At 46.7% G+C, this 13552-nt stretch overlaps 1 protein-coding gene and 1 pseudogene across 2 annotated transcripts; both read right to left on the reverse strand.

The window, feature by feature from the left end:
• Positions 1-641: 641 nt before the first annotated feature.
• LOC106812129 (protein Flattop homolog) lies at positions 642-4456 on the reverse strand. Of its 2 annotated transcripts, XM_014815916.1 has the most exons (5): positions 4408-4456; positions 3704-3766; positions 2592-2697; positions 2132-2238; positions 1813-1956 (listed from the first exon to the last, which is right to left on the reverse strand). In XM_014815916.1, the coding sequence occupies exons 1-5, from the start codon at positions 4432-4434 to the stop codon at positions 1912-1914; spliced, it is 348 nt and encodes a 115-aa protein (XP_014671402.1). In that variant the 5' UTR covers positions 4435-4456; the 3' UTR covers positions 1813-1911. The 2 variants fall into 2 exon arrangements, with proteins under 2 accessions (XP_014671401.1, XP_014671402.1); XM_014815915.1 differs by lacking the exon at positions 2132-2238 and having other exon boundaries at positions 642-1956.
• A 5484-nt stretch (positions 4457-9940) lies between these two features.
• LOC106812125 overlaps positions 9941-13552 on the reverse strand; it is an 8225-nt pseudogene continuing 4613 nt past the window's right edge.

Consider the following 13552-nt stretch of genomic DNA (forward strand, 5'->3'; position numbering starts at 1 on the left):
GGGAGAAGCTGGTGGAGAAGGAGGAGGGGGAGAAGCTAGGGGAGAAGGAGGGAGAAAAGGGAGCTGGTGGAGGAGGAGGGGGAGAAGGGAGAAGCTGGTGGAGAAGGAGGAGGGGGAGAAGCTGGTGGAGAAGGAGGAAGGGGAGAAGGAGGGGGAGAAGGGAGCTGGTGGAGAAGGAGGGGGAGAAGGGAGCTGGTGGAGGAGGAGGGGGAGAAGGGAGAAGCTGGTGGAGAAGGAGGAGGGGGAGAAGCTGGTGGAGATGGAGGGGGAGAATGGAGCTGGTGGAGGAGGAGGGGGAGAAGGGAGAAGCTGGTGGAGAAGGAGGAGGGGGAGAAGCTGGTGGAGAAGGAGGAGGGGGAGAAGGGAGAAGGAGGGGGAGAAGCTGGTCGTAGCTTCCTCCTTCTCCACCAGCTTCTCCTCCTTCTCCACCAGCTTCTCCCTTCTCCCCCTCCTCCTTCTCTACCAGCTTCTCCCTCTCCTTCTTCCCTTCTTCCTTCTCCACCAGCTTCTCCCCCTCCTCCTTCTCCACCAGCTTCTCCCTTCTCCCCCTCCTCCTCCACCAGCTCCCTTCTCCCCCTCGCTTCGTTTCGCTGGACTTCGCTGGTCGATCATCTTAAAACAAATTTATTATGTAGAATTAATAGCATTTTATTCTCAATCATGCATATAATTTTACAAGTTATAATGTTATATCAAGTCATCATTTATTTCAACTAATTAAATCTTCCGATTTATATCGCCTGATGATGTAGTGCATAATAACTGTTATCTAGCTAGTTAAATTTCAAAATGTGATGCACCCATTCTATAGAAACTTTTTTACACGATTTAAAAAAAATCATATATAATATAACGCGACATATAATCACACGTGCTCAGATCATATCATTATATATATATATATATATATATATGGGAGAGAGAGAGACAGACAGACAGAAAGGAGAGAGGGATGAGAGATTGATTGATACATATATATTAATCTATAATTTGCTTGTATGTATTACATGATCAGCTTATTAAAATTTTGACATATTATAATCATAGAACAATTGTAAACATGCATGACTGCAGTTACGTATAAACACCTATTGGTATATTTCTCGTTAAAATCTAGCCCAATAAATTTTCAGGAGCCACATGATCTCAGCAAAGCTCTTATTTCCAATAAGCCTTCAAAATTACCAGCCACGCCTTTGCTTTCACACGGTTTTCCACGAATCTCACTCCACATTTATTGAGGATCGATGTAGATATTCACATTCATTGCTATCCACAAGCAAATGGTAATGAAGATCTGGATAGGTCCCGTCATACTGATATAGCCGTTCTCACCACCACCAGCTTGTCCTCAAAGAAAGCATAGTACAGCACAAGCAGGGCGAAGAATTCATGTAGGGACATACTCTCTCCTGCGGCAACGATGCACAGGCACGCCCACCCAGTCACCAGCGCCGTCTCACTGTCATAGTCGTGTAACAACTGGATAAGCAGCGTGGGCAGACGCTGATGGTCTGCATAGTGACGCATCATGCCCAAGACGAGGATGAACACAAAGTCGAACAACGTGATGCTGAGCAGCTGCATGCTAACGAAGCCGGCGGCTGACCTTCACCAGGTGTACGTGTTAAACGTTCTTCACGGATGCTCGGAGTCGCAGATCAATAATAGTCTAATCGATGATGGAGTTATGGTGCAATCAACTGAAAGGCCTTGCACATTACCGTTTTTCTCTGTCGACTGTTTAATTCAGTGCTTTCATTCGAATCTGGTAATACTAGCATGATTGGGTCATTTAATTTTCTGTAGATTGATTACAGTTTAAATTTTGTGTATATAAATATATATATATATGCGTGTTCACTTTTTTTGTAGATTTTTCTTCACAACGTGCACTGTACAGGGGTTCCCTTAGTTTCCGGGAGTTGGGTGCTTGAAAGACTGAGGTTTCTGTAGCTGTAAACAAAACAGAAATAATAACTTCAGTGTAAATAACCTCAAGAATAAACATTGCTATTACTGCATGACTTTATAACTATACATGATTTTTTGTGAAATGTTTTGACCGATAGTAGCTATAATGGTAGGTGAACACAGTTATGTGAGTGTGTTCACAACATAACAATCTAACCTTCTCTGCCTGATGTTTAATTTCTAGCAGCCGTTTCTGCGCTGCTTCAGACCTGGCAGTGCTGGTTGTGCTAGTTCCTGGAACCTTTTCAGGCATATCCCATGTCCCTACATCAGCAATTCACAGAGAATATCAACATCATAACCCATCATGCATATTAATAATAAAAAGTACTTAATACTGCAAGGTTATATAGCATTTTGAGAATTACTATATAAATGATTGTATTAATTGTAATTTATTTCGAGTACAATTAAATTAAACAAAAACAAATTTTAATGAGAAAATGAGCAAAGGCTTAATTACATTTACTCATTTAATCATTAAAATAGTATTCAATAGCAGACTAGCTCTACTTAGGTAGTTCCTTACACTGCCACAAAGTTTCTGTTCCTTATCATCTTGCAGAGTGAAGAGTTTACATAGGTAGAGCTAATGATATATATATATATATGCTCACCTACAAATTCTCCCCAAGGTGAACGAGGCGATTGAGATATATGTGAGAGCAGGTGACCTCTATCGTTGACAATAACCCGTGTGAAGCCTTGCAGAGTTCTTGGCCTCTAAATAATAGGAAAAGAACATATAAATAGCACACGTGCCATGACTTATTCTCCGAGACAATGCATCATATTTTTTTTTTTTATAATGTTTTTTATTTCTAGATCCACCAAAGCAATAACAATCCAAACAATAGGCATACATTGGTACATATGAACAATAATTAGTATTTGACGAGAGCTATACAGAGTAATTTTTGCAATAATTTTTTTTTTTTGGCAGGGGATATCTACTGCAACATGCAGCAACAGAAATAGGCAATATATATAGGCAACAATGCCTTTTTGTATATGTTAAATACTTACAAACTGTTACGAATATAAGCTATTTAAAGTTTGTGCATTACTGATGCCCATTTTCCATAAAATCTGTCGAGTTTGTTATTTGTTGCTGCTATGTATTTTCATATTGCCTCGATGCATGTATCTAAAATGATGCCTTTCACTGCAGCCAGGGTTGGGATCTTTTCGCTTAACTTTGAGCGATATATAACATATTTAGTAATGGTTAATATGAAATTAAAGATTATATCTTCTTTTGGAGAGCCCAGAATAATATCTTGCGCCTCCAAAGGTTTCAAGTGTGTATAATGCATCATATGTCCAATTATATTTTAAACACTGTTTAATATTAATTAATTGTTTAATATTAATTATTAATTATATTACACACTGTTTACGATATCCATGTCATACGATATCCATGACATACGATATCCATGTCAGCAAGATAACCACGCCTCTTCTGAATATTGTTGTGATGTTAGTCAGTGTATGCATGCTTTTAATGCACGCAAGTAATCTTTCTGGCACTGTGTTGCCAAGCATTGTCTTTTAGAATGTCATATCACTAAAATTATTGTCTAGAACTGCATGTCAATCACAACAAGCAGATAACTGTGTCACTTTGCACATTATACTTTGTGAGCATGGAACTTCTACACTGATCTCTGCTGCCATACCGATTGGGGCTTCAAAAGTTCTCGCTAAAAATGATTCACATACGTACCTCCTTCTGATTTTTTGGGAGTTCCCAGTTTTGCAGTCTTTTAGAATTGAATTCCTTTTCGTACTTCCAATTTGCAATTATTGATGTTGCGGCATTGCATAGAGCAACAGTGAACAGACAAAATAAAAATTAAAAAAACGCCAATTAGTCCCACAAGCACAAAGGCACAATTATATTGCAAATTAGGTTTAATGAACTTAGTAATAGTATAGTAATACTAATAGTATTAGTAATAGTATACTCAATACTGTACTGTAGTCTGACTCTGTATAGCAATGGCATATCAACAATAATCCAGTTCCTCTAACTCTAAGTCTAACTCTAAGCCTAAGGCTAAGCTTGGGTGCTAAGCTAAGGGTGCTGCATTAGTGACTGGAGTCTGGAATAGAAGTTTGGAAGAAACCGTCTTTCTCGCACACGCTTATTTGTAAGAGACCAAAAAATTCGATTTGCTACCGCTAGTTGCTAAAGACTCGATCTCTCTAGGATTGAGCTTTGAGTGATTGACTGATTCAGTGATTGAGGTCAAAAGTGCAAGTAGGCCTACTAACTAGGTCTAGGCCTACAAACTACAATCCTCATATTAAAAAAATCCGTAGGCGTCACTGATTATCTGGGATTCTCTCCTTCTTTGTCACTGTGAATAAAATGTCATGAAGTATACTTGTTTTGTGGTTAAGTATGATTAATTTTAGTTTACGCACCTGATTTGCGCTAAAGTGGTAAGCCATTGTGTTCCCAGATTATTGATCTAGCGTTGCTAACATCACAAAGCTGTCTCTAAGCTACGGCTACGGTGGCGCCGCGCGACAAATACTGTACGTATGGAACCTACTGTACTAATATTAAATACAAAACTACAAAACACGTTTTATGGGTTAGCGTAAATGCTATTTACTGATGCGAGACAGTAGCATCTAATATAATATATACATGTCAACATCATTTACAATTGCTAATTTGCTACAGATTTATTACATTGAAATATTATATCATTGAATTTTGGGCACTTTTGACACATACACTCGCCTATAGCAAATACATTGTACTTCGTTACTCTCATTCATGAAAAACGTTCTAGTAAGACAAAAAATGGTGTATGCAAATTTACAGTGCATAAACACAATATAATATCATAAATGCATGATGATGAAACCCAATGTTAATCAGGTGAACGGTATATCTATCCATCAGGGTTATTCCATATATGCGCACTTTATAATTATTTTTTACACTAGATGGCGCCAAAGAGTTATATTTTAACCAAACTCCACGACAGATGGCGCTCTGGCTCTGGCTAGGCTCAATTCTACTGGTATTATCAGGAGTGTATCAATATTGATATTGATACACTCCTGGTATTATCCTGAGCGTGGGAAGGGTCACTGCATGCAGTTTGTATTTTAACATGCATTTCCTAATGCCATTGGCTGGTGGCGCCTCTAGCGGATTACTATATGTCCACTGGGACCGATTGAGATACTACTATTCACAGATAGCGCCACCGCTGGCCAGCGGGTTGAGTTGCCATTGAAATCATACACCCACGCACGCACAACACACACACGCACACACACGCACACACACACACACACACACGCACACACACACACACGCACGCACGCACGCACGCACGCACACACGCACGTTTCCTATTATGTACTCTTGTTATCATGTATATACGCGCGGCGTTTATGGGTTGGTTATCTATATGCGAATATCTCTTGTCCCCATTACTTTAAAGACCATATTATTTATGAGGTTATGATGAGTCGAATATTGCATGTTGTATGGTAAAAAAGTTCCTAAACATAGCGTTTTTCTTTCGAAATCTGTTTTTTGGAAAGCCGTAGTATGTAGACGTAAACGAAGCCTGTAGTATGTAGACGTAAAAAATACTTGAGCAAAATACAAACGACATATCTCTTTATGGCCGCTGAGAACGGCAGAACCACAAATCTGGTATAACAAATAAAAAAAATTGAACTTTATTGATTAATAAGGACTTTTTGAATTTTGATATTTAACAGTTTGGTCTAGGCAATACCGCGTATTCCACTCATGCGTCGGTGTGCGCGCGCGTTTGTGTAGGGGGAGCGCGCGGGAAATCTGCGAGGAAAGGTGAGGGTGGGATTGTATATAAAAGAATACATATTATACAAGAAACTATAAAAACAGACGATGATGTTTCATATATTTTATTAATGCTTTAATGCTCAACAGAAAATATTACATTTATGCTGTTATTCCTGACGCAGAATCTCTCGTGTCAAATTTCAATCAATGCAGATGCAATAGTTTTATTAATAAACATTTCCATCGCGTACGTTGCCATGGAAACACCCCGATAGACAGCCATGAATGAAGTAAATGGTATTAAGATTTCGTCTATTAAAGGCATAACTACACATCCAATACACTACACAGTCATGAATACAATAGCGGTTGTTATATTAGGTAATAACGCGCAGTAAAGCCCATACCTTGGTCAGCATTGATTTGACACTTTCACACAAAAAACACGGAAATACGGATGATACACTTGACATTTAACACAGTTCCCTTAGTATTCGTATATTGCACTCTAGTTCCACGAAACATTTAAATACCGGTATTTTAGTACTGCACTGTATACACACAATAGCTGCACAAGCAAACAGATTTACATACGTACGAGAGTATTTTCAACTATATATATATATATATATATATATATATATATATATATATATATATATATATATATATATATATATATATATATATATATATACCAACAGACGATTTTCACAATCGGTAATAATTATATCAACAGAAACCAATAATTTGTTTATTATTCGCAACACTGCCCCGCTAAACAATTTATGCGGAAATAGTCGGTCCGCTAGGTGTACACGACAGCCGCGCATGCGCAACTGAGCGTAAATTGATTAATTGATTAATTAATCAGCGAAGAACACGTTTGCGATAACACACGTAATAGGCGTGGTGACGAATCGCAGATCGCAGGCGCAACCTGGCGGTTACAATGAATAACACTGGATATAATAATATGATCAGCAAACACCGCAGGCGGGACACGCTCGCTGCGTCGCGTGCTTGTGAGCTGCGGTCGTAGTGCTACGGCAAACCTCATTCCCACGGGGACCTCACGAGTGAGGCTGAACCCATATAATACCTTGTGCCAGCACGCACGTACACACGCACGCCACGCACACACGTCAGCCCGAACGCACGCACGCACGCACGTCAGCACGAACGTACGCACGCACGCACGCACGCACTCATATAAGCGTACACCCGTGTACGCAAGCACGCGTGCGCGTAACACAAGACAACCGAGAACCGCTGCTGGTAGAACACTAGGACGTGAAAGTTCTAGTCGAAACCAGTCCGTAACACACCTGCCTGGGACACACCATGCGAAATTATACGCAGCGAAAATATCAAACATGTTTGATCGCTGCGAATTTCGGTGCGGATGAAATTCGCCCGCGCTTGAGCGGACCCACCATGCAAATTTCGCTGCGATTTTACAGTCGCTGCGGACGTGCGAATAAATTCGCATGGTGTGTCCCCCGCTTAAGGTATCACATTATTGATGTTAGAGCTCCCGGACTACGAGCATCCCACGTCCCTCGCACCCCCCCCCCCCAACACGACGAAACGAGCTCGAATAAATTTCATAATTAGTAAACGCTGAAAAGTTGTGCACACTTATCTACGCCCACATAAAAAAAAGATCAGCTTATAGCTGAATTACAATAAAAGAAATCCACGATTGATGGTGACATTACAAGTCGACGCTTCGCTCCACATCGCATGCCCTTTCTAAGAAATGCATCTCGCAGTTGTGTCAACGGGACCGGCGACTCAAGTCAACACTGGAATTTAAAACTGCCATCTATGATAGGCAGTGTCTCTTTCATGGTCAGATCAAATTCGACTGAATCTTAAACAAACATAATGGTTAAAACGCCGCGCGAGTGCGACACACAGACACTCCATCTTCCCGGTCGATATAGCAAGAAGAATATTATAAGAGAGCGAGACGGCAATGCGTTGCTCGAATATGCTTCGCCATACGTAATCCATCCACGACCGCAGAGACGGGTCGCGAATCCGTAGCCAGATTACATCGAACGTTTTTGCGAACGGTCGACGACGACGACGACGACGACGATGACGACGACGACTACGACAATATGAAGATCCTGCATGAACGACGTTATCCGCTAACCCGAAAGGCCTTTAATGTTAAAATGCGCGTGGCTTTAGTTACACTACTACACTCCTTCAGGAGTTCCCAGGTCGCCAGTTGCGAATCCGGTCTCACGTCCATTCGCGCTGAAATTTAATATCAAAGCACGTTCAGCGAAACGTTTCTAAAGCCGAGTGGCCCTCGAACCACTCACTCTACATAGATGCACGACCACCCATGCCTGCCACCTGACCTGTCGGAAGAGTTCATGGCAGGTTGTACGGACAAGGCCGCTCACACCACTGGCACAGTATTCACCCGATACGCAACACGGCCAGGTCGCTCAGACAGGGCGAAACGTGATCCTAGGTTTACTAGCGACGGACGTCTGTCAGCATTTGCGTTCGCGGCTGTCGCGGCACCTACCTGCCACTCGTTAAACGCCGAGAAAGCTGTCCGTGTGTTCACATCTAATACATAATACAGTTAAAATGCGAGGCGTAGAAAACGGTGGCTAACGACAGCGCTGCGCTAACACCGTGAAGCGAACAGTGGGATGCGATAACGCACCGTTACGTATACGTCACTGTCAAAGCACATCCCATAATTTCCATCGGATGATATACAGCGACGCGAAATCACGCGCAGCAGTTAGAAAAGGAGATCGACAACGCGCGACGGCGAAGCTGTCACATGGCTTCATGTGAGGTGAAGCTGCCACATGGCTTCACGTGAGGTGAAGCTGCCACATGGCTTCACGTGACCGGAGCCCCGCGTCATTTAGAAATCAACAACAGCATTTATGTGCGTTTTTCGTCAGTCGGACATTTATGCGTTTCGCATTCGTTTCTCGCCGACCTTCGCATTTCCGCTTGCTAATATCAAGGGAGAGAGATGATAATATCGAGAGCTGCTTAAAGAGATAAAAGTACGTGACGTCACGACGCGAGTGACGCTGCCGTCGCTACGCTACCGCGACGACGACAGACGCAGAAACAAATACCGTAAATAAAATGCATGCACTGACGACGACGTACGTCGCGGGTAGGCAGTGCATGCAGAACACTGTTCCATCGTCGCCAGCACAGCAGCTCTCATTACGCCCATCGAAGCTTCGTAATACGCAAATATACAACCTGCCGCAGCACACACACGCGCGCGCGCGCACGCACGCACGCGCGCAGCCGATAGGTGGCGACGCTGCCGAGAAACTCGCTAATGGTGCTCGCTATAGCGCCCGTGTGCAATCACAGATTGTCATTGGCGCATGACCGAGGGCACGACTGACCGACCGTTCATAGCCGAGTGAAAGCCGAGTAAAAGTTATCCGGCCAAATAGCCAAACGCCAAATAGCTGGCATTACATGCCGGGTCGCGCGCGGAAAAAAACACACAACTATGGAGAAACAATACGGAGCGCTGCTGCTGCTGCTGCTGCTGCCGTCGACACATGCCGATCGAAATATATTTACAATAAAATATTCGACATTTTCGCAGCTGCGAATGCCGGCTTCCCTGCTCTCCATCGTTCCTCAGGATCTATTAAGTGCTGCGTTTAGATTTACATCGACCGCAAACGCTGCAGTCACAATACGAGTAGAAGCGGGAGTAATCTATTAGCGGTACGTTTCTTGATGGGAGAGCCGAGTTCGTTGTTCGGCTTGCATCACTTCTCTTCACTGTTCCTTCACGCACACGCACACGCACACGCACACACATCAGCCACGCGACTGACGGGAGCCTAGGTTTCTCTCCCAACAACTCACCCCAGCAGAGTCGATTGCACATACACCTATATTATCTCTCCAGCTCTCTTACTCTCTGCCTCACACGTCAGACGCGTACACGCATGCACGTACGCACTCATATACCGATACACGCATGCACGCACGCACTCATATACAGATACACACATGCACGCACGCGCACTCACCCCCACTTATTCTCACTTTCTCTGTCTCTATATAATTATATAATACATTCATATACAAACATATATATATATATATATATATATCTGTATATACATATATATATACATATATGTATATATGCATGTATGTATGCGTACATATATGTATGTATATAGAAGGTAATGTGTATTAAGGTCCTTTGTGCAGAAGACATCACTGCTCAGTAGTGCTAGACATAACAAGCAGAAGCAGTGACTTGGCCCGCTACTCCACGCGTGCGCGCGTGCTGGGCTAGGATGCAGCCCCGCCCCACCTCACTGCCCCCCTCACCGCGCCAGCAGCATCCCATGCTGTTCCTGCCCCGCCATACACCGAGCATCCATCAATCTGACTGCAGCATGCGGCGACGCCACCTAGTGGCGGCCCTTCCTCGGCGCGGGTTCCCCATAGACGGCGGGGCGGCCGCGGTGGCGCCCCCTCCTGGCGAGTGCACGACTAGGAGTCAGCGGTGGCGCCCCCTCCTGGTGAGTGAGCGACTAGGAGTCAGCGGCGGCACCCCTTACTGGCAAGTGCGATTAGGAGTCGGGGGCGCCCCCTCCTGGCGATTGCGCGACTCGGAGTCGGCGGTGGCGCCACCTCCTGGCGAGAGCGCGACTAGGAGTCGGCGAGCGACGTCGGCGGGTAGGTGGCGCCCTCCTTCTTGGAGCAGAGCGTGTAGACGTTCGTGTCGGGCTTGCCCTTGACCTTGACGCGCCCGCGCAGCTTGAACTCGAACACCTCCTGCAGCACGGAATAGCAGTCCTCGGTGACCTGCACGTAGCCGGCGACGCCCGTGCTGTCCATGCGCGACGCCATGTTCACGGTGTCGCCCCAGATGTCATAGAGCAGCTTCGTCGTGCCGATGACGCCCGCCGTCACGGGCCCAAAGTTGAAGCCGATGCGGATGATGAAGTTGAACTCGAGCAGCGACTTGTTGAAGTCCTCGAGCACGCGCTGCATCTCGATCGCAAAGTCCATCAGCTCGAAGATGTGCGCGTGCCGGTGCAGCTGGCGCAGGTTCGGGTTGAGGCCGGACGCCGCCATGAACGTGCTGCCGATCGTCTTGATCTTCTCGACGCTCGCAAACTCGCTGCGGTCGAGCAGCTCGTCGAAGTCGCCGACGACCTCGAAGAGAGAACAAAGGAGGAGGAGAGGTTACGCAAGCGCAAATAGCGGAGCGCGGAAATTCACACTCAATTCGTCGTTGTTTTACGTTGTTGTTTTTTTCCATCGGACGATGAAATAATAGTCAAGAATAATGATTAATAGTCGAGAAATTTACTTCGAAATTTACTTACGAAACTTTATCATCTTGTATAGCTAGCTAACTGGCCAACCGACCGACCGACAAATTAACTAACTAGCTAACTGACTGACTAACTGCCCAGCTAGCTAGCTAACCAACCAGCCAGGGTCAACCAAACGACCGACTGACTGACTGACCGACTAACTACCTAGCCGATTAACTAACTAGCCAATTAACTAACTAGTTGGCTATTTAACTAACAGACTAACTAACTATTCGACTAACTAGCCAATTAATTAACTAACTGACCGACTAACTAACTAGGTGGCTAGCTAACTAGCCAACTACCTAACTAAGCGACTACCTAACTAGTTGACTAACTAGCTTACTAACTACCTCATTGAGCACGCGCAGGTACTCGAAGCCTCCCTCGAAGCTCTCGTCGTACATCTCGCCAAAGTTGACGATGCTCGCGAAGATGACGCCGACGCAGTCCTGGTTGCGCGAGTACTTGAGGGTCACCTTGAGCGAGTCGGCGACGTACTCCGGTATGATATTATGCAGCAGCCAGTCGGCCTGGTTCTTCAGCGTCTGGATCTTCTCCTTGTCGCGCGTTGCCTCGACGTCGGCGTGGTAGCACAGCCGGTAGCTGATCTCAAACTCGCGGTTGAGGAAGAAGACGAGCACGAGCATGAGAATCATGTCGAGCACGATCTCGATGCTGACGACGTCGCGCGACGACGCATCGTCCACGCCGCCGCCGCCGCCGCGCAGCCCGCCGAACAACCCGTCCTCGTACCCCGCCGCCGCGGTGACGTTAACCGCCGCGGTGACGTTAACCGCCGCCGCCGTCGTCGCGTTGAGGCCGGGCGGCAGCGGCGACAGCAGCGGCAGCGCGCACGGCCGGATGTTGAGCAGCACGAGCAGCACGAAACCAGTCAGCAGTGCGAGGAACGACTTCATCCAGCACGTCAGCTGCGTGAAGTTGCAGTAGTGCAGGATCGCGATGAGGACCAGGTAGCAGTAGAGGCGCGCGGCGGCGGCGCGCGACGACAGCGCCGCGCAGTAGAAGTTGCAGAAGACGACGCCGGCCGGGAAGCTGATCATGAGCGCGCCGATGATGTGGCGCGCCGACCAGGCGGCGAAGAAGTGCGACACGCGCCCGGCGCACTGCGAGAAGCCGGCGCGCGCGCAGAAGATGTCGCGCGACAGCGGCAGCAGGAAGAGCACGTCGAAGAAGAGCGCGATGGGGAAGAAGATGACCCAGGCGAGCGGCTCGTCGTACATGACAAAGCAGGCGAGCGAGACGAGCGCGAAGAGCGCGACGGCGACGGCCATGTCGAGGAACGTCGTGAACGTGTGCGCGGAGAAGGTGCGCGCGGCGTGCGAGTCGTCGCGGTAGTGCTCGCGGTACTCCCGCTCGACGTCGCCGTCCCGGAAGTTCAGGCTCCAGTTGTTGATCGGCAGCTTGAAGAAGTAGTCCTCCTGCTGCAGGTGCTGCGCGACGATCTCGATGAGCTGCCGGTCGGACTGGTCGCGCAGCTGCTGGTAGTGCGTGATGATGCTCTCGTTGCGGTCGTCGGCGGCGGCGGCGGCGGCAGCCGCGCTGTCGATGACGTACGTGTTGCCGCTGCGCCGCTCGCCGTCGCGGTCCAGCATCGACGACGTGCTCGAGTTGATGTTGTAGAGGGCGCTACCGCGGCGCGTCAGCAGCACCGTCGGCGTCATGCCGTTCGCGTCCAGCTGCAAGCGGAGAGATAGAGGGCGCCGGTGAGACGCGGGTCGACGTTGCAGACGGCGCTGCTGAGGGGGGGAGCGATTATTTCGTTTTCGGGAAAAGACCGCGTCGTCGTTTAGAAATCTCGCTCGCGTTGGTTTTGCAATGTTAAATAACTTTGCGGAGTGGTGCTGCTAATTACAGCGATTGATTCCAGACGTTAATTAGAGTTAATTAGTGAGGGTAATGGACAGAAAGCAGTGAAGAATGAATCGTAATGCAGCTGTTACACCTCCACCCCCGATGGCAATGGTCTGGTCTAACTACTATGTACTGCCGCCGGTGGATGCTGCAGGTGCGAAAAAAGGGAAGGAAAGGAAATTTTTTGCTCTAGAAACCGACGCAGCGTTTTTTAACGTCGTTGAAAACTGAAGACTGCGATAATATAAATATCCGCAGCTGGCCCTAACTCATGCAAAAATGATCGGCGGCTTCTCGTTTTCAATGCTTGTAATAAAAAGATCATTTATTTATAGAGCCGTAGGTTGCTGTGCAACTGTCCCACACACACACACGCACGCACGTACGCACGCACGCACACGCGCGCACACACACACACACACACGCGCGCGCGTACGTACACACGCACGCACGAACGCACGCACACACACGCACGCACGTACGTACACACGCACGCACGCACACACACACACACGCACGCACACACGAACGC

Source organism: Priapulus caudatus, unplaced genomic scaffold (genome assembly GCF_000485595.1).
Source record: "Priapulus caudatus unplaced genomic scaffold, Priapulus_caudatus-5.0.1 Scaffold610, whole genome shotgun sequence".
NCBI classification, from domain to species: Eukaryota; Metazoa; Priapulida; class Priapulimorpha; order Priapulimorphida; family Priapulidae; genus Priapulus; species Priapulus caudatus.